General features: G+C 44.8%; 1 protein-coding gene and 1 long non-coding RNA gene across 12 annotated transcripts in view; one reads left to right on the top strand and one right to left on the bottom strand.

Moving 5' to 3' along the window:
• KAT6A (lysine acetyltransferase 6A) overlaps positions 1-5,450 on the bottom strand; it is an 81,744-nt gene extending 76,294 nt beyond the window's left edge. Inside the window, exons 1-2 of one of the 4 annotated variants that reach the window (XM_073325195.1) lie at positions 5,360-5,450; positions 2,842-3,773 (exon numbers count right to left, since the gene is read on the bottom strand). In XM_073325195.1, coding sequence (XP_073181296.1) covers positions 2,842-3,444 — 603 coding nt within the window. In that variant the 5' untranslated portion in view covers positions 3,445-3,773; positions 5,360-5,450. The other 3 variants (XM_073325198.1, XM_073325199.1, XM_073325197.1) reach the window with 3 other exon arrangements.
• Positions 5,451-5,981: 531 nt separating this feature from the next.
• On the top strand, positions 5,982-25,598 carry LOC140903488 (uncharacterized). Of its 8 annotated transcripts, none has more exons than XR_012156263.1 (7): positions 5,982-6,983; positions 7,382-9,158; positions 9,279-9,565; positions 13,817-14,091; positions 15,460-16,923; positions 23,381-23,555; positions 24,850-25,598. It is a non-coding gene; the product is annotated as an uncharacterized lncRNA (long non-coding RNA). The 8 variants fall into 8 exon arrangements; XR_012156257.1 differs by having other exon boundaries at positions 5,982-8,092; positions 8,949-9,158; XR_012156260.1 differs by having other exon boundaries at positions 5,982-9,158; positions 15,460-15,537; positions 16,814-16,923.
• Positions 25,599-27,352: the final 1,754 nt, after the last annotated feature.

The raw sequence follows: 27,352 nt of genomic DNA, 5'->3' as shown, positions 1-27,352 counted from the left end.
TTGCTAGTTCAAATCCAGCCCAGAACAGCAGTGAGTGAAAGTAACCACCAACTAATGGCTATTCCATACATGGTCTACAAAGGAAATAAATTGTGTCTCAGGTCAATTCCTACTAGACAGTTCTTCACACTCAAAGGGTATGATAACACTACAATTAAACATCCATGGCTGGCCCATGTCATTCAACTCTGGCTCAGGCTATGGAGCCATTAATTGCGGCGTAGATTTTCGGGCTCGGGTTGGAACCTGGGCTCTGAGACCCTGCTCCCCTGCAGATTCCCAGAGAGCCAGGGCTCCAGCCTGAGCCCAAAAATCTACACACAATTAAATGGCCCCAGAGCCTGAGTCCAAGTCAGCTGACAGTGGTCAGCCTTAGGTTTTCAATTGCAGCGTTGACATAGTCTCAGTTATGGTCTTTGGGTAATTAACCACCTTGTTGATAGTTTCAGCAGCAAATCCATGCCCTGAATTGGATACAGAGACTGAGCTCTCTTCTCAACCTGAGCCATCTCACTATATCACAGTCAAAGGCTATGAGGGGGAACACTGTACTACCATTACTCGTACTGTACTTGTTCTGTGGATAACGGAACTAAAGTCTCCAGGGCTGACAATAAACATCAGATTCATTAAAACAAAAGGGCAACAGAAACAAAGAATATCTTTCTCAACCTTTAACATTCAAATAAATTACAAAAAGTTGGATGTCCTGCCTTTGTCACATTACAAGTACATCCCTCCCCATCACGCAAATGCCTGTGGCTTTAACTATGTCATGACCTGCAGACCAATTAGAACTGGCAGTAATGACCCTAGTGAAGCAGGTTAGAAACTCAGCATGGGTCATGCAGCGTACGCCAAGAGTATTTGAAGAGAAACATTGTGGAGTTCAAGAAGGAGCATAGTTAAAGTCAGCAGGATTGGTCATTATAGTTTTCTTCAGTACATGGCCAGATGAACTTTCTGTCATAGCTCCAGTGCAGAGGTTACAGGAGAAATCTCAGATCTGAGCAGTTACAAGGAAGTGCATGTGTTCGTTATTCCAGAGGGGGTTGGGCATTTTAAATCATCTTTATTGAAATTTTCATTAATGTTTTACTGGGGGATATACTTGGGGAACAAAAAAAATAAGACACAGGATTTGTGGTATTCCATATTCCTTCACCGCATTTACACACCCTCATTTTAAGACACTGCCATGGAATAATCCCACTGAAGGATCATACTGGTGCCACAGTATTAATACACAACCCGCTCCACAGCCTAGATATTCTCTGTCAGACAGCTGACACTAAGATGTGCTATGGTTTCCCACTGTTACTACCATCAGTTCAGCTGCTACTGGTTTTACTGCTTGTGTACACACATTTCCATACTGCTATAACTATTTTGGTTTAGTAACCAATATTGTTAAAGTAGTACAAAAACTGTGTAGACCAGACTTTACTAATAGTAAGAACATTATTTTAGACTAGAGTAGACAGAGTTCCAGGAAGCCACAGGGATTAAGTATACTGTTCTCTAATCCTACTCAGTGCAGGTCTACGTCCCACAGTGCTGAAAGTAACAGTGCTCTGTTTACAATAGTGCTCTCACCTGTACAGTCATTGGTGGATTTTCACTAGTGGTAGCAGTAGTGGGAAATTTTAGAAAAGAAACTTCCTAATGCCATCAAGGCCTCAAAGCTTTTTAAGACCATAGGAAAGAACCCTGCCTGGAGCATGAAGCTGATTAGAGAGGCATTGAGATCTCATCAGTAACAAAAGGACGTCAGCAACAAGACCCCTCCATCAGAGTTGAAAATAATTTAGCCAGTAGTGTGGATGGGACAAAAACACTTTCAGCACTGTTGCAGAAGGCATTAGAGACTTGCAGTGCAAAGAGATCCTTTGTTGGCAACTCTTGTCTTTACTTGAAAATAAACTCATTGACATAACATCCCCAGTGGTAAAACAGGGGCAAGAAAGAAACTGACTGGGTGTCAATTTCACTCTGCCAACTTGTTGATGAAGTTGGAGAGGTCAAAAATCTTATACAGAGAGAGGAATAGAAAGAAACAAGCCAAAAATAAGCACAGAAAAGGAGACACTAAAATACAGAAGATAAGTGTTTCATTTTACAATGAGTCTATACCTGAGTTTCTGTATGACACAGTAAAAATAACTTGATTTCACTAAGATACATAAGAAGTGTTCATTCCACTATTACCTTCCCTGTACCCTATCTCTTCCCTCATTTGCTCTATCCAACTGTTGACTTTTCAGAAGCTAAAACTTAATTCTTTGAGGCAAGAACCCTCATTCATTATGTGCGCTAAAAAAACACTTAGCACAATAGGGTTCAGATAGATGATTAGGGCTTCTAGATGGTATCAGAATACAAATAAATAATAAAATAATGGGTCCAAAATAGTGAATTGGGCTGGTAGCTAAATGAAACTTAATCCAATTTGAAAATCCATCCAATTTGAAAGTGTGTGAGGATAATTCTCTACTTTTCCTATTGATATAAATGGAGTTAAACATATACATACATACACAACCTTGTATTCTGGAGAGTCTCCAACCAACCCTTTGATTCAACACCATGAATACTGGGGAGGGAAATTTGTCATTTGCAGTTTCCAAGCGGCAGGCACAAATTACCAATCATGAGGTTTTCTCTGCTCATGCTCAGAAACTGGGAGGAAACAGAACCATTCATTTGCTGTAGAGTTCTCAAAGCCTCCTGCCCATTTTCAACTTACCAGTTACATATTAAAGAGAGTGACCTCAAATTTTGAGCCTGTATCACCATGTTTCATCAGCTCCAAGGAAATGTTGGTGTATACTTGGCTCTTACCTTATCCTTTTCATGAGGAAGGAGTGACACTGGAGGCAGACAGGAAAGAGACTCACAACTCTCTTTCCCATCAGCATTGATGGCTGCTTTAGTGTTGAGTTGGTACAAAGGTCCATCTTTAAGGAGTCTGCCGTGGCCAACAGCACGCTTGACAGCCAGTCGCAATTGCTGGTGAAAAATGGAAGTGCCACTACCTCCAAACAATGTAGACACATCCTTCTGACCTTTCAAAAAGCGTTCAATATTCTTCAAGGATGAACCACTGGACTCTGCCAAGCCCTCAATTGCCCGTTTGATCAGTTTATTCCAGTCCACGTTTGGCTTACCATCCAACTTTCCATGGTTTCGAGGTTTAGGAAGTGCTATTCTCCCAGGATTATCAGGATCCTTGTAGGAATTGAGACCTTTGTTGGAGACTTTTAATATAGTTCCATCTTTAACACTCAATTCTAGTTGTTCCAGAACAGTTTTACGGTCCAAACCATGGGATGAAGACACTGCATTGCATATCCTCTCCTCTGAAGGGCGCTGTTTTTGCTTCTTCACCTTTTTGATCGCCTCCAAAATCCACTCCGTATACAGCGGGTTAGCGAGTTTTACCATGGTGAAGAATTCTGTATATCCATAGAGTCGTTATCCTTTATCCCGATGCTGAATAAGTTTCACACCGTGGGAAAACAGATTTTTGGAGGATGGGAACCAGTTAACCATAGCATACACGTTTTTGGAGCTGAATTACTCTGTTTCTCAAACATTAATATTTTTAAACTGAAAGTAGAAAAATGATATATTCTGTTAGGAATTTCTTCATGCTTTCAATAAATCCATCAACAGCTCCAGAGCAAGGTTTTCACGAAGTTGTAAAGAACTCAGCACTTCTCACCTCAGCTTTGGATTTCCAATCTCACATCAGCAAAACTGGAACATTAAATCTGAAAGAAAATGAGAAAATAGTCACACCCACAAAGAAAGTCACAAGTGTCCCATTCCAGTTTGTATATTCACAAATATACAAGAATATTGTAAGTTCTTCTAATCTATCACTGAAGTTTTGAAGCACATTTTATAACAATACTGAAGTAACATTTAGGCTATGTCTTCACTTAAAAACAAAGTTTGGATTTTACATTGAGACAGCTAACAATGTAAAATCCTACTGGAGATAAAGCACTGTAGTTTCTGCCTGGATGTAGCTAGTCAACATAACTCCCAGGTGGGAGATATAGGGTTGACCTCAGTTAGCTACATCAAGGTAAAAACTACCTGGTGCCTTACCTCCATTACAATTTTATATCATGACAGCTATCCTGATGCAATAAACGCACCTAATTTTGCAGTGAAGACATAGCCTTAACCTGAGACTTCAATACAAAGTAACTAAAGGATTCTGACTGCCACAGGCAGATGGTACTTTTTGCCTCTTGCATTGACATTCAAGGAGTTGTGAACAGTTTATTGCAAACATCACCATTTTTATAGGTGAGATTTTATAAGTTCCAAGTTAGTCAACATATTACCTCTAGCTCTTCCTTCCCGTACCCTGCTTTCTAGTAACTGTTAGAGAATCTGTCAGTAACAAAGGATTTTAAAACACCAAAATTAGATCATCTACACTGTCCCCCACATACAGGTTTAAGTTTAATAATTAGGTAGAAGTTTAGAACCTCTGCCTAAAACAAAATCTACACAGAAGGAAAATAGTATTTAAATAAGGGTTGTATTACCACTATAACAGACATAAGGGTAGGTATGACCACACATACACCTGTCTGCACTTTTCTGTTTAAACTGTACCTGGCAGGGGATGCCCCGAGCCACCCCGTACATGGACCCCAGGGAAGGGGACCCTGCGATCTGCCATCAGGACATTTCACTGTCCTTGAACACTCTTAATAGCGAGGCCAGGCTGAGGCTGGTGTCTCACAGGGGTGATGGCCCCAGTGCCAGAGGTCACTCACTCATTCTCCAGCTGCATCACAAGTACCCCTGCACCTGTCACAGCCGCTCCCCACCCGTGCTATGGGGTGGGCCACAGTACAGAAGTGCCCACGGGATGGCGCCCCCGGCCGGACACCCCGGACTCTGTCCCGGGGAATCAGGGCACCGACCCCAGCGGCAGACGGCACCCCGGGGGCACGGCGCTGCCCTCCCCCTAGTAATGGGCAGTCCAGCCCGGACCAGTGTTCCCGCATCGCCGGGCCCGCCAGAGCCGCGCCACCAGGAGCCGCAGTCGGAGGCCGACTCAGCCCAAGCGCCGCGGCCCGCGCCGCCGGCCTCATCCGCGGCCTCCCGTGGGCGCCGCCTGCTCGGCTGCTGGGCTGGAGCGCGCTGCGGGGGAGCGCGGCGGCCGGGCCCGGGCTTGGCGCAGAGCGGCGGCGGGGCCGGAACAGGCCGCGGGGCCTGGAGCACCCAGCGGGCCTCCCGCTCCCTCGGGCGGCAGGGCCCGGCCAGCCGCCGGCCCCCGGCCCCCGCGGCGCCGGGCACCCGAGCCAAGAGCGGCCGAGACGACGCCACTTACCGGGGCCTGCGAGAGACGCAAACCGCGAGCCGGAGGCCGGACGGCGGCGAAGCCCCAAACTGACACGGCGGCCATCTTGGGTCCGGAGCGCTGCGGCGGGGGGAGGGGGCGATGGAGGGGAATCGCCTGCGGCGGGAGGGGGATTCGCCGAGAGAATAGCCTGGCTGCGCGGGGTCGGGGAGCCGCCGGGGTGCCGGGCCGAGAGCAGCGCGCCTGAGGGGAGCGAGCGGGCCAGCCGGAGGAGGGAAGGAGCTGGGGGAGGGGTTGTGAGGGGCTGGGGAGTGGTCTGGGGGGAAGAGGGGTTTGGGGAGAAGGGTCTAGGGGAGGGTAGAGGGGGATGGGGAGGGGCGGGGGGTTTGGAGGGGAGGAGGGGGTCTGTGGGGGACGGGGGGGTGGGGAGGGGTTTATTTATGGGGGAATGGAGGGGGTTGGGGAAAGGGCTGTGGGAGGGATGGAAAGGCTTGGGTGGTGGTTGGGGGGATGGAAGAGTTTGGGGAGAGGATGAACAAGCAGGAGGAGTGATAGGGGTGGATGGGGTTTGAGGAAGGGTTGACAGGAATGGGGCAGGGGATAGATAACTGGAGGGAGGGATGGGGGGTTAGAGGGAGAGGGGATAAGGAATCATGTGTGATCTGATAATTAGCGGGACTGGAGGACCCCCGCAGTGATCTAGGCCCAGTACTAGACAGGGATGGTAAAATGGACAAGTGTTCAATAAATATTTCTGTCCTGTATTTGTAAAGAAGTGGCATGGCATATCCATATCTTACAATATTAAAGAAATACTTTCTATTTCAACAGTAACTGTGGAGGATGCCAAACAGCATCCGCTAAAATTGGAGCTCGTCTACACTTGAAATGGTACAGCGGCACAGCCGCAGTGCTTCAGTGTAGACACTCACTTCTGCAACAGGAGAGGTTCTCCTGTCACTATAGTTAATCCACTTCCCCCAGGAGATGGTAGCCAGATCGGCAGAAGAATCTTTCAATTGATTTAGTGCTGGTCTACTCCAGGGGTTAGGTCCGCTTAACTACATCACTCAGGGGTGTGGATTTTTCACACCCCTGAGCGACGTAGCTGGGTTGACTTAACTTTGTATAGACCTGACCTTAAACTTTTTAAATATGTAGGAGTGGGGCCATGTTTACACTACAAACTTACACAAGTGATGTTGGCATAAAGCTGTCACAGTTAGTATGGCACTTGTATTCATGCATACTTGGCTTCTTGTGTCAGCGCTGTGCATATTCACCAGGAGTGCTTGTGTCAATGCACAGTGCAGTGCTCCATGGGTCGGTATCCCAGTGCGCAACCTGACACCATCCAGCACACTGTCTTTTGGAAAGTTTTGGCAATACATTGTGGGGCAGAAAGGAGTTGTTCAGGGGTGACTGGTAGCAAGGGGTTAACCTCCCGCCATGCAACTGTCTCCGTCTCATAATGTCACTTATATCCCATACTTTTCAGACCTTTTTTAAAAATCCCACAAAGCCACACAGCCTTTCTCGCTGTCAGCCATCTCTGACGGACTCTCCACTATTGTCATAAGCATTACAAGGACAGGACATGCATTCCTCCAGTATTTGTAGAGCTGCAAGAAGAACTGAATGAGCAGGTAACATGGTGAGTTATTGGAGGACAAGCTGCTGCGGGACATAGAAAGAAACAATTCAAGGTTGTTGATGGCATTCACAGAGCAGCTGCTGCGGCTGGAGCACTGCACCTGCATGGGATTGTATTGTAATACAGGTTTGGGATGAGGAGCATTGGCTGTAGAACTTTCAAATGCACAAGGTCCCATTTCTGGATGTGAGTGCCGAGCTCGCCCCAGGACTCCAGTGCCGGGACACTAAAATGAGAGTTGCACTGGCAGTAGAGAAGCTAGTGGCAATTGCACTGTGGAAACTCGCAGAGCTGGATTGCTACCAGTCATTGGGAAATCATTTTGGAGATGGAAAATCCACTGTGGGGTCTGTTGTCATGCAAGTGTGCAGGGCCATTAATCATCTCCTGCTATGTAGGACTGTGACTCTCGGCAATGTGCAGGACGTAGTGGATGGATTTTCAGCAGTGAGGTTCCCAAACTGCGGTGGAGCAATAGACAGCACACACATCCCTATTTTGGTACCAGACCACCTTGCCACAGAGTATATCAACAGAAAGGGCTACTTTTTTATGGTTATGCAAGCATTGGTGGATCGCTGGGGTTGCTTCACTGACGTCAATTTTAGCTAGTCAGGGAAGGTCCATGATGCTCATATCTTTAAGAACACAGGACTGTTCAGAAAGCTACAAACAGAGACTTTCTTGCTCAAATGGCAAATTAACTACGGTGATGTTGAATTGCCAATAGTGATCCTGGAGGACCCAGCCTACCCCTTGCCCCCGGCTCATGAAGCTGTAGACCAACCACCTTGATAGCGCCAAGGAAAGAGTCGACCACCAGCTCAGGAGGTGCAGAATGACAGTTGAGTGTGCTTTTGGTAAATTGAAGGTACACTGATGTTGTTTACTCACAAAAATGGATCTCGATGAAAAACAAATCCCAATGGTTCTTCCTTCCTGCTGTGTCCTGCACATTTGTGAAGCAAAGGGGGAAAAGTTGCCACCAGGATGGATGGTTGAGGTGGAGCGGCTGTCTGCTGAGTTTGAACAGCCAGACACAAGGGCTATTAGAAAAGCTCAATGCAGATCTATACGGTTCAGGGAGGCTTTGAAAGAGCTCTTTAATGGTAAGCCACAGTAATGCATTTTGTTGTACTGTGCTCTACCTGGCCCTTCTCTTTTGGGGCGTGTTAGGAATTATGTGGTGTACATTTATGAATATAATGCTGTTAATTCACCTATGAATTTTTTTATGCTTGCTGTACATTTAGGATTTTTACACCGTTACTGGTCATATGAGTTATGTCATACCTGTACAGTAACAAGTGGGTGCTTTCAGAACTGCTAGGCATTCCGCAGCTTATGCTGTGAACTAATAAAGATTAATTTCCAAATAATAGAATTTTATTCAGTAACAAAACCAGTGCAAAGAAAAGTTTGTGCAGTTTAAAAACAAATACATTAAAAACTTAATACATTAATGGAAGGGACCTTAACAAAGGGAAAAAATATTCATGCCATTTTACCTATACATATAGCAACCATCACTTTCACAGGTCAATGCCTGTGAAGCTGTGATTGTCCTTAATGTCCATGGTGTGGAATGGTAGGGGTAGATATGTGGCCCCTGATATCAGGTGGAATGTTGAGGGCGCTTTAGGGAGATGCTGTAATAAGTTCTCCATGGACTGCTATAGGAGGTGAACCTATGATTGTTGAACCTGTAGGTCCACAAGAGTCTGCAGCATCTGTGTTTGCTGCCGGAGAAGCTCCATTACATCCTGGTGCATCTCCCTCTCCTTTTACTGCTGAAATTCCTGGTCCTTTCTCTTGTCTGCTCTTTCCTTCTCCAGGTTGTTTGCAGTGTTCACCCTCCAGGCCCTGTGCTCACAGTCTGATGCAGCACGGGCTTGCAGGATTGCACTGAACATGTCATCCCAAATTGTCTTATTTTTTCTCCTTATCTGACTCCCCTTCCCACAGGTGTGGAAGGGGAACCCCTTAAGGCCGCAACAGCAGCAGCTACAGATAAAACATACAGAGATACCATTGTCAATATAGTCACAACAGAAAGTAAAAGTTAAGATTCAGAGCTCCCTTCCCTTGCTCCTCTAAAGATTTAAACAAGACATGCTTATTGACACTTCTGCTTCAGAATGCTTGTGCACGTCCCCACTCACAGCACCAGTTGTGGTGAGTATAGCTTACCAGGAGTAAGGGAAATGAGGAGGGAATTGTTTAGTTGCATGCTACTATGAGTACTAAGCAGTGGCACTGAATACTGGCACTGAATACTGGCATCATTTTCCACAGGCAGAGTTAATTTTAGCTGATAACTCACTCCTGAGTGTAACAAAGGCATAGAGAATACAGCTGCTGCTGGCATCCCGAAGCTGCCTGGGCCTGTATGCTGCTAGCCTGTATACTACAATGGTGCCTGCCGAAGTTGCAGCTAACTAACATGGGAAAGTGTCCTACCCTTGAGGAAGAAGTAATGCTGCCATCCCTAGAAACCTTCAGGAGAGGATTGCAGAGTACCTCTATGAACATTTCATCAAAATCTCTCAGGAGGATTCAAGGGACCACCCCCATGTACACAGGTGAGAGGGGGCCATGCAGAGCAGTTTGTTTGTTTGTTTGAATGAATGAATGATATATGTATGTAGCAGAATGTACAGATAATGCTACATCTCTTTGTTGTACCACTACCTCTTCTAGCACAAGTAAATTAATGCAGAGTTGATAGGTGTGTCCTGTTTTGGGCAGGGCAGCGGGCAAAGTCAGCGGAAGGCTCAGCCTACCCAAACTGCCTTCGTGGCCCCACCCACACTCCACCCCCAGGCTTCCTCCAGCTTCCCACTGCACTCTGCTGCGGCTCTTCCTTTCCCTGTGGCTCGGGCCCTGGGCCAGTGGCACCAGAACCAGGGGATCATAGCCCTCCTACTTTTTGAAAATGGATGGGCCTGGCCCTACCACTTTTCGCCAGGGCTGACCCCGCCCCTCTCTCCTCTTCTTCCTCGAGGCCTCACCCCATGGCCAGGCCAGTGTGGAGCCTGGCCGGGGAGCCCCGGCAGCTGTGGGGAGCCACCGTGGACCCTCCACCTGCTCAGGGTGTGGGGAGCTGAGAGCAGTCCGCAGCCCACGTCCCCACTCTCCAGCCACCCAGGGCAGGAGGAGGGTCCACGACTCCATGCTGGCTCCCCACATCTGCCCACGCGGCTCTCCCTGACCTGGCTCCGGCCAGGGGGAGGGCCTCGGAGCTACAGCCTGGCCTTGGTAAGAGTTGCGTGGGCAGCTGTGAGGAGCCACGGAGTAGTGGACCCTCCACCTTCCCCAGGCGGGCAGGGAATCCGGGGGGCAGGGACACAGGCCAGGGGCTGCTTGGGCCCCTCACACTGCGGGCAGGTAGAGAGTCCGCCACAGCTCCCCAAACCTTGCAGCGTGGCTCTTATCATGGCCGGGCTGCGGCTCCAAGGCCCCCCACTCCGGCTGGAGCTCTGGGGAGAGCTGCGTGGGCAGTGGTGGGAAGCCTGAGTCCTTCCACCTGCCCTGGGCGGGGGGCCTGGGATATGGGCAGGGAGCTGCCTTCGCCTCCACCTTGGGTAGGGGCTCCCAGCTCCCCCCAGTTTTGGGAGGGCTCCAGTGCCCTTGCTACCTCTGAGGCTAGTGGGGGCTGGCCTGCAGCCAGGTACTGCGGGTGGCTGGAAATGCTGCTCATGCTGCCTGCCCTGTGCTGTCCGGCCCCCCTCACACTCTGGGGCGGGAGAGCCGCGTTGCCTGCCCACCATGCTGGGGGCCTGCACTCAGCTGTCTGCCGCTCCAGGGCTGGGGGTGACCCTATGGGCTCTGGCGGGGTAAGGGGCTTGGGGGGGGGCAGGGCCCCGGGGAGAGGGAGGCGGGCTGCCGGGGGCTAGCTTTCCCAAGCCCACGGTTCACCCACCACCCATGTTTTGGGGTGCCATCAATACATCATTGTAATGGGAAATACAAATACACATTACTTAAGATTTCTTACGCTGCATTGGGCTCACCCATGCTTTATTGTTGGGACTGATTGGACTGCGGTGGAGTCTCAGATAGGTCCTGGCTCACAACATAACTGAGCCTCTCCAGTCACATGTTTTCCTCTTCCTCCTCTTCTCTATCTCTTTCTTGTCCTCGCTGTTCACACCAATGGCCTGTGACTCGGCTTCTTGGAGGTATCCACGGTGGTGTGCAGTGTAGTGGTGGGATCTCCACCCAGTTTGGCATGTAAAAATGGTAGGTCTGTGGCTTGGTATCGGATTGACTGTTGGCCTCCTTGGCCCTTGTGCTTTGCCTGCCACAGTTCCTTCACTTTCACGTGGCACTGCTGCTGGTCCCTATTATACCCTTTCTTCTGCAACCTCTGTCCCTTCTGTGCAGGCTGCTTGTATGATGTCCACGCTTCTGTAGCTGGTCCATAGCTGTGCTTGCACAGCCTCTTGTCCCCTCAGGCCCAGGAGATCCAATATCTTCTGTGTACGCCAAGCCAGAGCATTTCTAGAGTGTGTATCTGGCCTGGTCAGCTTGGCGGTTGCACATAACGCTGGAGAGCTGCTAGATGTGCTCACCAAGCTGGACAATCATGAAAAGGCATTTCAAAAATTTGCAGGTCTTTAAAGTGAGGGAGGCCTCCTGGTCTCTCACACCGAACATTGGAGTTCACAGTTGTGACCAGAGCGGTCAGTGGCAGGCATTGTGAAACAGCTGCTGGTGGACTGTTAGGGTCGACATAAGTAACACAACAGCTATACTCATACTCACGCTGCGTTGACCTCAGTGTGTCAACCGTGGCTCCATGCCATTTGGGGAAGTGGTGTCACTGCATTGCTATAACGGGGCACTTACATCAGTGGGAAACAAATTTAAGTGTAGACACATGCACAGCTAGATTAACACAAGGCAGTGTGTGTTGACCTAATTTTGTAGTGTAAACCAGGATTGGATGACTTGCACCCAAGAGTTTTAAAAGTATTGGCCAAGGAGCTCTCTGTGGGCTGGTCTACACTGTGAATTTACATCAGCATTGCTATGTTTCTCCTGCGTATGAAAAATCCACACCCCTGAGAGACATAGCTATGCGGATCTAACCACCAGTGTAGACCGTACTAGGTTGACAGAAGAATTCTTCCTAGCTACCACTTCTTGGGGATGTGAATTACCTATACCGATAAGAGAATCCTTACCTAGTGATGTGGTGGATTCTCCAGTACTTGAAGTTTTTAAATCAAGATTGAATGTCTTTCTAAAAAAGATGCTGTAGCTCAGCTGGAAGATATGGGCTTGATGCAGGAATTACTGGGTGAAATTCTGTGGTATGCAGGAAGTCAGAATGGTTCCTTCAGGACTTAAAATCTATGAATTAAGGGCTGCATGTCATACATGCACAAGGAGGCACAGTTAAAGTTGCACTTGCAACTTTAATTTGGCATTTTCTGGCTTCTGAATGCTGAACTGGTGTAGAATTTTTAAACTATAGTAAAGCCTAATTTAGCTTGGGCGGCACCTCTATCTAGCCTATACCAGTTTTGTTGATTGAGGATTCCCTTCTATTTTTAGTGGGTTTCTTCCATGGAATGGTTTATAGCTAATTTCAAAAATATATCCCCTAAAATTGCTATAAAGTTATTCTCTTGACTCTTTAATTAATTTACCTAGAATCTCTTGGCAGGAGGAGCTGAATGCATGAGATCACTAAGATGAACACTGACATCTCTTAGTTTCTTGCATGATGGAAGATATGCAGTTCAAATGAATGCAGTTCCACTCTTCTTAATTTAGATCAATGTGCAGCAAGTCAGGACTTGTCTACGCTGCGAATTCTACAGGGCCATCACTATGTTGCTGTAACCCCATAGTGTAGATGTGGACTACAGTAGCAGAAAGTTTTTTTCCGTCACTGTAGAAACTTCACCTCTCTTATTTAATTTAGCATGTGTATAATAATCTAGCCAAGCGATGGCATCTTCAGTGGCGTGATGCATAGGTGCCGACTCTGTGGGTACTCTGGGGCTGGAGCACCCACGGGGAAAAATTAGTGGGTGCTCTGCACCCACCAGCAGCCAAGCTCCCCACCCCACTCCCCCTGCCTCACCTTGCCTCCGCCTCCTCCCCTGAGCATGCCGCATCTCCGCTTCTCCCTCCCTCCCTCCCCGCGCTTGCTGCCGCCAAACAGCTGTAGCAAGCTCTGGGAGGGAGGGGATAGGAGCGGGAACGTGGCACGGTCAGGGGAGGAGGCAGGGAAGAGGCGGGACCAGGACGGGGATTTGGGGAAGGAGTTGAATAGGGGCAGGGAGGGGGCGGAGTTAGGGTGGGGACTTTGGGGAAGGGATTGGAATGGGGGTGGGCAGGGGTGGAGTTGGGGTACGTCCGGGGAGAGGGGTTGAGCACCCACCGGTGCCAGAAGAAGTCAGCGCCTATGGCATGATGCAGTAGGCCATCGCTGAACTTAGTCAGCGGGCATTCATCGACGATGTGCGTCATCGTCTGTGTTGCACCACAGCTGCACAAAGAGCTGTCATGAAGGCCCCAGCGATACTGGTTGGCTGCAAAGAGACCTTGCCTGGTCCGGAACCTGTTCAACAGGGACCATTGGCGATGGGGCAGGTCAAAACCAGGTGGAAACATTGTGGGGTTGGCAGCAAGGGACTGGTTGGGGATTATAACAGATATCCATTCCTCTAGCCAGAGTGTTTCTGCCCTAACATCCTGCCGTGGCAGATGAGACCATAATGGGCAACATGACAGCAAACACGCAGCTAGTGGTTTAAAAAGATCATTATGCAGCAGCAGGCTTGAGTTGGCACATACTTTCTCCACTAACTTGCCAGTGGCAGCCTCTTGTCTGATAGGAGGAGGAGCAATATTGCTCAGAACTGGAAGCCATGGGAGTGGAGTCGGATGCAGGGTGCCGGAGATGATACGCATGGCGGCATGTAACTGCGTATCCACCAGTTAGGTGTGTGATGATCGACTCCAAACTGGTGCACAGTACTCCACCACCGAATACGAGGTGGAAAGAGCTAACGTCCGCAAAGTTGGAGCACGAGTACCCCATGACGAACCTGCCAGTTTGCTAAGACGATTGTTGCACTGTTTTCTTCAGGTGGGTATGGTAACGCAGTGTGTGGTCTAAGGTCACACCTAGATAGACTGGTTCTACTTCATGCTTCACCTTCTGACCATTCAGATAAACTTTCAATTCTCGGGTGGCGCTGGAGTGGTGAAGATGGAACAAACCGGAGACTGTTTTTACCTCTCTGAGCAAGGGTAACTAGGTCGACGAAAGCATTCTTCCATTGCCCTAGCTGCATCTACACCAGGGGTGTGCTCGGCATAGCTATGGTGCTCAGAAGTGTGGATTTTTCAGACCCTCAGCAGCCTTGCTGTGCCAGCCTAAGTTTTAAGTGCAGCCCAGGCCTCAGTCTTTTGTTGCAGTGGGTGTAAAAGAGTACGGCCTGTTCTACAGTTAACTTTTAAGTCGACACAGGTAGGACACTTAGAGGTGTGAAAAATTCACACCCTTAGCATCATAGTTAAGCTGATCTACCCACCAATCTAGACATAGCTAGATCGACAGAGGAATTTCTCTGCCAATCTAGCTACCACTTCCCTGGGAAGTGGATTACTTACATGGATGGAAAAACCCTTTCCGTTGCTGTAGGAAGCATCTACACTATGGCACTACAGTGGTGTAGCTGCAGCACTGTAGCACCCATAGTGTAGATGTGGCCTAAGAGTCACAATAGGGCATGTTTTGGGAATGCTCTCTAGCTCAGATATTTTGGGACTCTAATTTGTGTTGAGTTTCTGACATCTCATCATCCTTCCCCCCCACCCCCGAAAAGGTAATACACTACAAGCTTTTGTGTGTTACCAGAAAGACAAGCCTTCTGTCCTGGAAAGACTCAGGATCTGTATACAAACTTAGGTCTCAAAGGTAGTGGGGCTCTGTGTGAGTACAAGGGCTCTTCTTCATGGCTCTAATTGCAAGATTGGGGCTTGGTTCTTCTCAGCGCTGCACCTCTATGATGCTGAACCAGCACGTGTAAGATTTGAGGAAAATCTCATTTTCCAGGATTAAGGATATTCACTCTAGATAATGTCGTTTGCCTTTGCAAGTTTGATCTGCTTTTTTGTTTTGCATTGCATGTACTGTATGGTCTCATTCCCTGTGTTATTCACAGTTCCTTAGAAAGTTGAGTTTGCTTTAGATCTGACTTTTGGTTTGTATCCTTAGGCAAACATAATTTTATCTATACAGTGTTATAGGCAGTTTTCTGATTGTGATCAATAACTTGCAGGACAGGTGTCTTCTGTAGTTTTGGGTGGACCTTCTTGTATTTAAATGTATATTTTAATAAAAGCAAGAATAGGTTTGTCCTATTATTGTAAGCTGTTTTGAGACAGGGAATTAGTAAAGTAAACTTGTGGCTTTTTCTAATTTTCTTTCCATTTAATGTCTTGAATTCAGAAACTTCTCTTTTGGGGCAAGAGGAAGTTGTTTAACATTAACCACAATAATTTATCCAAGTTAAAAGGGACTGTTTGGGTGAGTTACTATTTATTATTTGCATTATGGTACTGCCTCAGGAGCAACCGAGAACAAGTTCTCATTGTGCTAGGCACTGTAGAGAGTACTAGACAGTCCCTGCCCTGAAGGGTTTTCAGTCTAAATTGACATCACAGGCAAAGGTTAGGGGAAAAGACCAAACTCACAAGCAGAGTGATGGTTTGCAAATGTCATGCTGGTGTCAAGATTGTTTTGTGGGGATCTGATGGGTTGTTGTTTAATTCTTTGGGGGAATTGTTATGGGATTAACTAAATGGAAACACAGCGGACAGGCGAAGGCAGGGAGGGGAGCATGCAGGGCAGGCAGAAGAGACAGAAGGGGGCAGAGGTTGTTGGAGTAAGCAGCTGAAGGGCAGAGTCCGAAAGCAGAAAGGAGTCTGACATCCGTGTCCACAAGTCCCTGTTCCAGCGACTTCTGCATCTGCTCCTGCAGGCTTAAGAATTTCTCGGCCTCCTCCCTTTCCTCTCCCCTCCCCGCTCCAAGCTGGCTCCTTCCTGCAGTTTCTTTTCCCCCAAACCCACATGGCTCAGGTGTGGGGGTGCTGCACAGGTCCTGTGGTCCCAGAGCTGTAATGATGAATATGAGAAAGATAATGAAGAGGAGGATAATTTCCAGGAGTTGAAGGTAAGGAAAGTGAAACTGAAAGGATTGAACACACAGACGTGAAACTGAATGATGCCTTCCTCTGATTACGTTAGGTTGGACTTACTAGTATCAAATTAGAAAATGTTCAAAGTGATACAATTAAAATAAGGAATTTTTTCAGAAGTCAAATACTGCCTGTTCTCCCCCTCGCCCCACTTTCCATTTTTACAGCACAAGCTGACAGTTACACCAGCAAGATCATTGCATATGGCATGCTGCAGATAATAAAAAGTTGTTTTACCCATTGAGATAATGTACACTTTGGCAACATCATTTCTCAAATGCCCAGTCCTTTGGCTGTGGCTGCACCGATCTTTCACTGGGCTGTGCACTTCTTAACTCAGCTGTGGCTTTTTGCTGACTTTTGATTCCTCAGGCTCTTCCTATACTAGCCAACAACACTCTGAATTCAGCGCTGGAAGCATCTTTCACTGGATTCTTCTCCTTTTAGTTTCTCCTTTAGGTTTATAGTAAAATTCTCAGCAATCCTGGGAAGAGCTTTTATTTAGTTTAGAATGAAATATGGTCTCCACTTTGACAGCTCAGAAGCAGTCAAGCTGCGTTTCTGCAGCAGTAAACAGTTGTGTAACTGCAAATTGCTCTTCACAGGTACTAGCAGGACACCAGAACATTCTTGGAAAAGTTTGAATTTCAGAGTAGTGTCCCAACTGATCCAGGTGTCTCTCAAAGGCCAGAAGAGCTTACAGGATCTTTTCAAGGTATCTTACATAATAATTTTATGATTTAGTTTTCCATAACTCCTTGGAAGCTTGAAACGGAAATCTATTTCCTTGACAAAAACTGTTCTGTTGTGTGCTCATTAGTTTACTGTAGGGTTGCTTATGAGTTGGCATGAGAACTTGTGCAGATAAAAGATGTACAATTCTTTTTTTTTTTTAAATGCAGAAAGAATAACAATATTTTGGAAATAGATGAATGGAAAATAGTAATACTAACATTGCTTTTCTTTGCCTGGGCAGGACTCTTAACTTTTTTTTTAAACAATAAAATAATTAATCTTGGGAAAGAAGAGTCCATGATTTTTCATGACAAAGTTATAGAGAAGAAAAGACCTGTACAGAGCTGTTTACAGAGTTTCCTGCTGTATTTTCTGTTTGGCACGGCTCTGTAGCAGGCTTAGCCAATGCAGGAAAACTTGTTTCTTTTAAAAAGGAAAAAGTATTGTGATAACAAATATCCCATTTGTTTAGGGGTTTACCCAAACCAAACAAATGGTATTTATTTAATAGTAATTTTTATAATAATAATATGCATGGCATCATTAATGCCACAAATATTATGGTGATTAAAAATAACATGCATTACTATCCATTCCTTGTTGTTTTTCAGCCGTTTTCACCTGGTAATAATGTTGCTTTTATTCACATATATCCTTATGTTGAATATCAAATGTTTACGATTTCTCCCTCAAATAAAATCTACTAGTATAAACATATTATCTATTAGGATCAATTAACATCCAACTCTCTCAAAATCCATGTAAAGGTGAGATCTGTGCAGACATAGAGTTCTCAACCCATTGACCCACAGCTGTGCTATATTAGAGGCATATTGATGATCTGGCATATAAATTGGCTCTTTCTTCTTCCTACTCCAGAGAGCTCTTTTTAGCCACAGATCCCAAATAGTTTACAGCCTTAAACAGAGACACAAGCTCTACTCAAGGATCACTTCACCCAAAACTGACATGTATCTGCGTTGGGGTCAAAGGCAGCTGCTGTCTGACAGTACACGCTAACACTACATAACCGTTTTGGAGAGGAAGTGAAGGGGAATCCTGTATCCAACTGCAGAGGGGGCATTTAGGAAGGCTGGATGTAGTTCCTAAGCTGGAAGTTGGCCAGGCCATCTGGGTTAACATCCATAATGTTATAAAAAGCGTCACAGGATCTTTAATGTTCACGAATGGTCAGGACCTTAATGTATAATAGAAAATATAAATATACTATAATAAATAATACATCTTTATTTTTAATCTCTCCTTGCTGAAGGATTCTGGATGTTGTACAATGAATAAACTAAGAGCAATTAATAAGCTTTAGGACATTGGCTCATCTTCATTGCTTCAGGACTGGCCAGTTCCTTAGGGGTTGGGGAGGCCTGTGTGGTCTTTGTACTAGGAAAGGGATGAGGGAGAACCGTTCATTTTGGTTTTCCTGGACAAGGTTAGTTAGGTTACTGTGAAAATGTCAAAGTCTGGAAGGAAAGGCTGAAATTTCTGACCATTCTAGAGATGAAAAACCACTGCGGAAAAGATGGCCTTCTGCATTCAGCTCACAATCACAAAGTCTGTAGACTAACTCATAATATTTGGGGCAGACTTCATCAATACAGATAAGACCCTTTCAAACTGCAGAGACTCTCAGTTTTATCCAATAGAGAGCAGAAGATAAAAGCCCTAATGATCCCAATTAGACACACTGATTTAATTATGTTTGGGAAAAATCATGAACTTTTTACAGTTTGTTACAATGCGGTTATGTGGCCATGTCTGTGACATTTCATGCTTTTTTCTAGAGTTCATTTACCTTTTGGCCTTTTGTCATAACAATGCCTCGGTATTCCCAAATGCCCAGCACGGCTGTTGACTTGTGCAGAAAATAGGGAATGGTTAGAGCTGCCAAGTTTTGTACAGTTCCATGTGAGACTTTTTATGCAAATGATTTAATTAGCTAAATTGTATATCATCTTTGGCTTTAAAAAATTGTGTAGATTTAGTGCTGATGAAAGGCATTGGCTTGGTCTTCTATTCAGCTAAAGCGGAACAGCAGGGCAGGCTTTCCACAAACACTACCCATCCAGCATGCCTCACCCCTGATCTTGGGGAAGGGGAAAGGACTTTCCTGCAGAGATAGTAGGGATAGTTCTTAAAAGGGAGTCATATATGTATTCTCAGACAAAAAAAAAAAAAAACCTACATGAAGGTGGAACTGAGTTTGAGAATACATATTAGTAAATTAAGAGTAAAAATATAACTAATGGGGATATTATATTTATCCCCAAATGAAGCATAATAAATCCACAAAATTCCTAGTTAAGGTTACACTTGAAAGAAATCCAAAGATGCAAAGATAAGAAATGTTATGTGCAGTGTAGTTGTAGCCATGTCAGTCCCAGGATATTAGAGAGATAAGGTGTGTGAGGTCATATCTTTTCTTGGACCAGATTCTCTCGCCAACAGAAGTTGGTCCAATAAAATATGTTACCTCACTTACCTTGTCTCTCTCGGGTAAGAAATGCACAATTAAGGCCTGGTCTACATTAGAAATTTACAATGGTATAGCTATGTCTCTCAGGGAAATCCATACCCCTGAGAGACATCGCTATACCAACCTAACCTCCAGTGTAGACCAGCACTAGGTCAACGGAACAGTTCTTTCATTGACCTGGCTACTGCCTCTTGGGGAGGCCTACAATGATGGGAGGACTTCTCCCATCAGCATGGGTGGTATTTACACTGAAGAGCTACAGCTGCAGCAGTGCCACTGCAGCCTTTTACATGTAGACAAGTCCTGATGAATTCAAACAGCATTCATTGTCAAAGGCAGAGATGAACATAATTTGTTGGGGAAACGTCAACATAGGTTTTGTAAAGGGAAATCATGACTCACCAATCTACTAGAATTCTTTGAGGGGGGTCAACAAGCATGGACAAGGAGAATCCAGTGGATTTAGTGTACTTTGATTTTCAGAAAGCCTTTGACAAGGTCCATCACCAAATGCTCTTAAACAAACTAAGCTGTCATGGGATAAGAGGGAAGGTCCTCCCATGGATTGGTAACTCGTTAAAAGATAGGAAACAAAGGGTTGGAATAAATGGTTAGTTTTCAGAATGGAGAGAGGTAAATAGTGGTGTCCCCCAGGGGTCTGTACTGGGACCAGTCTTAGTCAACATATTCATAAATGATCTGGAAAAAAGGGGTAAACAGTGAGGTGGCAAAACTTGCAGATGATACAAAACTACTCAAGATAATTAAGTCCCAATCAGACTGCAAAGAGCTACAAAAGGTTTTCACAAAACTGGGTGACTGGGCAACAAAATGGCAGATGAAATTTAATGCTGATAAATGCAAACTAATGCACATTGGAAAACATAATCCCAACTATATGTAACCCTTCTGCCCGTCAGAGTTGGCAGCAACAAGGGCCGGTTTCAATATCTAGGGGATCCATTCCAATAACACAATGCAAACCGGCTCGAGCCCCCACCCAGTGACCTGGGACAAATATATACCACCCCCACTGGGCGCCTCCAAGAGGCAATACTTCCCCTCTCGCAAGCACATAGTCTGAGTGTAGCAAAAAGCCTTTTAATAACAGAGAGAAACAATGTGGCATTATGTTGGGGAAACACCACCAGCAGGATTCATAACACAACCCATGAGCAAAAAAAACCCACCCCAAGCAAATTGGGGCATGCCCTTTTCCCTTAGGTTCTTGAGTCCAGCATCCCCAAATCACCCAAAGTCCCAAAAGTCCAATGACCCAAAAATCTCTGTCCCTGGTCAGGGCAGCCCCAGAGTTTTCAAAAGTTTATCTGCAGAGCTTTACCTCCCAACCCGGGTGGAGATGGGACGGGGGTAAGAGGCACCTTACATGATCTGAAGCTGACCGCTCCATAGTTTCGCTCCGCTCCGCCAGCCGCCCCACGAACTCCTTCGCTCAGCTGTGCTCCGCTCCGCCAGCCGCCCACGAACTCCTTCGCTCAGCTCCATGGCCCACAAGCAGCTCCTGCCATCCACAAACTGCTCCGCGTCGAACTGCTTCACCAGCCTGTCCATAAGGCACTCTAGCCATCCCGCAAACTGCTCCACAATATATCGTCAGGCTCTCCCACTACTTAACACAACGCTCAGTGATTTCAGCTCTTAGGTGAATTCAGCTTGTTGTAGGGGAGCCCCAGTGCTGGTGCACTGTTAGCCCAAAGTGAGGTCAGCAGCCTATAACTAGACTTCTAATGAAATCAAAATTAGCTCTGATATTCCACAGTGGAGAGAGGAGGAAGTGCAATTAGCATGTAAGGCCCTCACCAAGGGGCCCATATCACCAAACATTAATACTTGTCCCCAGCCTCTCTCAATTCACAGAGTTTTGGAACCCATGACCCTTGCCTAGTGAGTGCTACTTAATTGATGGTGAATCCCTCCATCATAACAAAAGGCCACGTACAGTTCCAAGCACAGTTCCCATAATCAGGGTAATAACAATTTATTCTTCCTGCCCCAATAACAGAGACATTGGGGATCCCACAGCAGCCAAAGTGACCATTTGGGCAGCTATGGTCTCATTCTAGGCTTGGTGGGTGTGCCTATGCAAATGAGATCAGCCCCTGAAGTTCTTTTCCACAACTTGCCACACCTCACCACCAGATGTCAGGGTGGAGCTCATCCTGACACTGCTTACATCTATGTATAAAATGATGAGGTCTAAATTAGCTGTTACCACTCAAGAAAGAGATCTCAGAATTATTGTGAATAGTTCTCTGAAGACATCCACTCAATGTGCAGCGATAGTCAAAAAAGCGAACAGAATGTTGGGAATCATTAAGAAAGGGATAGATAATAAAACTGAAAATATCATAATGCCTCTGGATAAATACATGGTGTGCCCACATCTTGAATACTGAGTGCAGATATGGTCACCACATCTCAAAAAAGATATATTGGAATTGGAAAAGGTTCAGAAAGAGGCAACAAAAATTATTAGGGGTATGGAATGACTTCTGTATAAGGAGAGATTAATAAAACTGGGACTTTTCATCTTGGAAAAGAGATGACTAAGGGGTGATATGATAGAGGTCTATAAAATTATGACTGGTGTGGAAAAAGTAAATAAGTGTTATTTACTCCTCAGAACATGAGAGCTAGGGTTCACCAAATAAAATAATAGGCAGCAGGTTTAAAACAAACAAAAGGAAGTATTTTTTCATACAACGCACCGTCAACCTGTGGAACTCCTTGCCAGAGGATGTTGTGAAGGTGAAGACTATAACAGGTTTCAAAAAAGAAATAGATATGTTCATGGAGGATAGGTCCATCAAAGGCTTTTAGCCAGGATGGGCAGGGATGGTGTCCCTATCCTCAGTTTGCCAGAAGCTGGGAATGAGCGAAGGGATGAATCACTTGATGATTACCTGTTCTGTTCATTCCCTCAGGGGCATCTGGCATTGGCAACTGTTAGAAGACAGGATACTGTGCTAGATGGACCTTTGGTCTGACCCAGTATGGCCGTTCTGATATTCTTATGTTCTTAACTCTGCCCTGTAGTGGTGTCATGTGGAAAACATAGGGTTATAATTAAGGGATTTTAGTTCTTGTGGTCCTAGATTAAGATTAAAATGATTTTGATACTTTTCTCACCTTGTGGTATATTCAAATTCTACAGAATTTAAATTTTCATTTAAAAATATGTAGCTCTTATGGTTGCAAAGAGAACCTTCCAAATGTGAAACAAGTAACTAGATTCAATATTTTCTTCGTGGGTCTTCACACAACATGAAAAAACTACTCTGGGAAATGCAAACTGCCTTGCTCCCTTAATCTCAATATGGTGATAACTTTAAAGGCCAATGATGACATTTTAAGTGTCTGCATTAACTACTTAATTGTTTATAAGTTTAGTGGTGGAATGGGGAAGAGGGAGGAAATTGGGCGTTACTGCAGGGAAGGAAGTGCAGAAGGCAAAAAAGAGGAGAGACAGAGTGGGCACAATTTGCAGTGGTATCACGGAGAGCTGTCAGAAAGCGACCATAAAACTACTGTAAATACCTCCCAATGGGTGTAGAGTTCCTATATCCTAGCTATCAGACTCAGAGGTCCATGTTTCTGCCATGTATACCTGGAATACACCTCTCATTAAGGAAGCCATTTGGCATGTCATTTAAATTTATTCTGCATGTTATTTGGAATATATTTAAGGCAGAGTTAGGATACTGGTGATAAAACAGCAGTATAATAATGAGAAGCTTTTGTATAATAGCAGTATAATGATGAGAAGCTGCTCCTCAGGGCAGAGGCACATATTATCTACTGAACAGCTCCGTGTACGTCTTTGGTGCTATATTAAGTATAATTAAATGTTGTTGTGATACAGTAACAACTCCTTTCATTGATATGGTGCTCCAACAGCTCACCATGTGTGCATGTTGCATTGCAGAGGGTCACAGTCATTGGACTAATTTAGAAGCCTCATTGATAAAGGGTGACTTATATTCTGGATTTACAAAGGAAAAGAAAGAAATATTCCTGGCATCTCCAACTCTAGAGCCGAAATGGGGAAAAAAGCAGCTGACATCACCATAAGGAGGGAGAAATGATCTTCAGACGGACAGGTAACAAAGGGCTGTGTGTGTTTATGTATAATTAACTGACCTGCACAGTGAAGCAGGTAGGTGTTACTCTGCTGCATATATTGCATGTAAGCAGCTCATTCAGAAGGCCAGAAAGGGTGCCCTTCTTAAACCAGTATGTTGTAAGAGAAAGACAGTACCCAGGGATTTCCAAAAGTAAAGGCTACTTGAACACACTTGATTAATTGCTTTTGGAAAGTGACAATGAGAACAGACAGTAGTGAAGCAGCAAAATAAAAGGCTATCTAATATTAGCAACTGAATTACTCAATTGCATAACAAGTGACTTAGTAACAGAGATGAGAGAATTATAGTAAATGGTTACAGAACAGGTAGCAGAGGAGTGACAAATAACATGTTGCAGGCATTGCTGTTGGGCCCAGTTTTGCTCACAATATATCAATGACACAGAAAAGGGAATATGCAAGGAGTGCAAATTTGCTGAAGACATAACTAGGAAGGCCAGCTGGTACCATAGAGCAGGGCATTGGATTGAAAGGCACTAAATGGGGACTGGAGCTGACAAGAGACTTTTGCGTTTTAATGTAGAAAAATATAATAATATAATAGGGATAGGACTGAAAAGGACAAAGTGGATTCTGCCCTAAATTATCCCTATCAACAAGGCACTGATTAGAAGAAGGGTCTGGAGAACAATGATAACAGAAAACTAAACTTAGCAGCTCAGCCAACAAGAAATCAAAGCACAAAAAGGAGAGAGTGATAGAGGGATAAGGCAGAAATGAGAAAGGGTCACAGGGTCAGCGAGACCAAACCTGGAGTGCTGGACACAGTTCAGGGTTCCATATAGCAAAGAGGATACTGAACATTACTCTTGTTTCTAGTAGTGCTCACGCTATGCTAGGCACACCCCCAAGAGAGCAGTGAGGGTGCTAAAATTCTCAGAGGGTACATACATAAGCCAAAGTTAGAGGAAAGGGTTTGTATTCCCTGGAAGAGAAGAGGGTATGACTGAGGGATAGCCATTTTTGAAGGATGGAGGGAATGTGAGTGTCAGAAATGCATTTGTCGGGGTAACAGGCTGAGAAAGAAAAGGGCATAAACTAAAGCTAAGAAATGTGTGAGTACTAGTTGCCAAAATCTGTTTAATGAGCGGTAAAATGATGTGTTCCTTTCTGCTACTTGTCTCTGATTGAAAACGGATTAATTCAACATATATTTAAACATAGCATAATCAAATCATAGAAGAAAACACGTGAATCGTCATTTACATTTTATCCATACCCTTTTTTCTATATTTTTGTTTTGTTGCCAGTGCTAGAAACCCAATTGCTAATCTAGGGTCATTCAGATTTCACCATCAAGGGCCACGTTATCAATTGCCAGGAACATGAGAGAGACAGGTAATTTGCATCTATATACTTTTACAACTAAAAAGTAAATGTACTCTAGTATTTGTGTTTTTATCTTCCTGAGTAGATTAACAGAAATTTCTTCCTGGCTGAGTTTACCTGCAATGGAAAAACAAAACCGTTCTTAGAAGGGAAAAGCAGAAATGAGATTTGGCCTAATAGAATTTGTAGTGTCCATGAATGTACCTCCAAGCTCCTTTATTGCAACTCATATCTAGGAATGAAGCTTCACATCTGGAAAATCATCAACCAGTACAAAATGCAGTTGTCTTCTTAGTGAACACATCACCCCAGTGTTCCTTCCTCTGTATTTGGTCCTCACTGAATAGAGTCTATTTCAAGGTATCGGTTCAGATATTCAAAACCATCCATGCAAATGGCGCTGGCTACCCAAGATGTCCACAGTGTCCACAGTGATGACCTCCCACAACAGATGCTTTCCACAAAAACAATGAAACTGTTGACCAATAGTAGGAGGCTCATGAGTGTGAGGGACAGAACTTTCACAGCAGCCAGATGTACACGATGAAACTCACTTCTGCAAGAGATGAGTGACACCAAGCCTCACCCTATTCAGAACTAAGATCTTGTCTACAAGAAAGTTGTACCAATGTAATTAAGTTGGTTTCTAAATGTAAATCTCATCTCTTCAGTTTAGTTTCCCTTCAATAATTTCTTCACACACAAATGGATACCCAAGACACCCACTCATGCACACAAACTGCCTATAAACTAATCAAATTATTTCTCTTACAGGCTGGGAAGGAAGAGAGACTATTATTATTCTTTCAGTTTGGGAGGCAACAGATGCTAAGGCAATGGGGTTTAGAAAGTACCTAAATAGAAAGGTAGATCTCCCAATCCAAGTGTGCATCCACACTAGGAAGAAAAGGTGTTTTACCATATATTAGCTAACGCATGGTAACATCCTAGTGTGGACAGGGCAGTCTTAGTTCTCACATGTTAGCAGGTTGAGGTAAATGCTAACTAGGGGAAGCCTAAAGCTAATATATGGCAAAATACTCCTTTTTTCCTAGTGAAGACAAGGCCTAAGATAAATTAAACTGGAGGGTAGCCAAAGCTGCACTTACTCCACATTCTCCACATTGAGCCATTAGAGCACTCTTTTGGGACTCTTCTTCTAACCCCTCTTCACCATAAATTGCTTTCTGTCTGTCCTGGTTCTCAGCTTTTGGTTACGGAGCAAGTTGGAAGATCATTTGTATTTAGAGTTTTTAACAGCTGAAGTCCAACCTAAGCCTCTCAGTTCAAGCCTTTACTGCATTTGAAAAGGGGAAGTAAAATCCCCAAAAGAAGTCCCTTGAACATTGACAGGGAAAGTGAAAACTTATAAATAACCGATTGCTTGGTACTAAGTGCATGGATGATCCCAGTAAGGACAGATGCTGTGGTTACTGATTTATGGCTATGGAGGACTTAAGAACAGTTCCAATGTCAATGGAGTTTCAGACATGCTAATAGCAGCTCTTTGCTGCTTGCTGCCCAGAAGCTGCTTGGCAGGGTCTCATTTCACATTACTTAATTTTCGTCTGAAAATTGTGTTTTCTGGCCTAAATTGATGGTTATAATTATTATTCCTCTGAATTATTTCTAATATGAAATGCAGCAACCGTTTAATAGTTCACAGAAACAGTATACAGCAGTTTTAGATCAGAAACAAGGGAGAATCTGCAGAGGACTTTAAGGAGGTGGATATCTTGATTCTCATTAAGTTTATTACACTCCATGTTTTAATCTTGTCTTTAGTCCTTGAATTCGTACTTGTGTTATTGTAGACCACCCATGATACACTAGCTGAAGGTTCTGTGGAGATAACATTACCATGTATTTTTGAGGTATGTATTGGTTTTTTCAATTACTTTTCAACCAAGTCAGAGAAAGGACATCATTCACCAGGGTTATCACCTTAAATTTGAAATATATATTGGTACATTTGTGTAAACATCACATGGGAGACACAAGAAGAATTGGAGTCTTGCCATTTTTAGGACACAGTGAAAGACTTCTTTTTGTGCAAATCTGTTCACAGAAACAGAGGTCTACAATGATCTGTATGTTCTCCAGGTGCGGATTTAGCCTTTTTAGGGTTCTGGATAAATCAAGGGAGGAGAGGAGAGTTTAGGCCAATATAGGGAGAACCAGTGTGAATCTAATTTTTGTTACATGACACCTATAGAGGTAGGGGAATTAGAAGTATAGACAGCAGACTTTCAGTGTCCTGCATGCAAATCTCAATGGTGCCCCCTGCTGGTTTGGGTTGGTTTCAAAAGGTTTTGTTTAAGGCATCTTACATCTAGAGCTGGGTAAATAATTTATTTTTTGGTTCAACCTGCAAACCGAAAAATCAGAAACAATAGTTAGATAGATTCCAAAAATGTTCAGAAT

This window comes from Lepidochelys kempii, chromosome 26 (genome assembly GCF_965140265.1).
Source record: "Lepidochelys kempii isolate rLepKem1 chromosome 26, rLepKem1.hap2, whole genome shotgun sequence".
Classification (NCBI taxonomy): domain Eukaryota; kingdom Metazoa; phylum Chordata; order Testudines; family Cheloniidae; genus Lepidochelys; species Lepidochelys kempii.
Note: the sequence above shows the minus strand (reverse complement) of the source record. Positions and strands in the feature narration are given on the sequence as shown.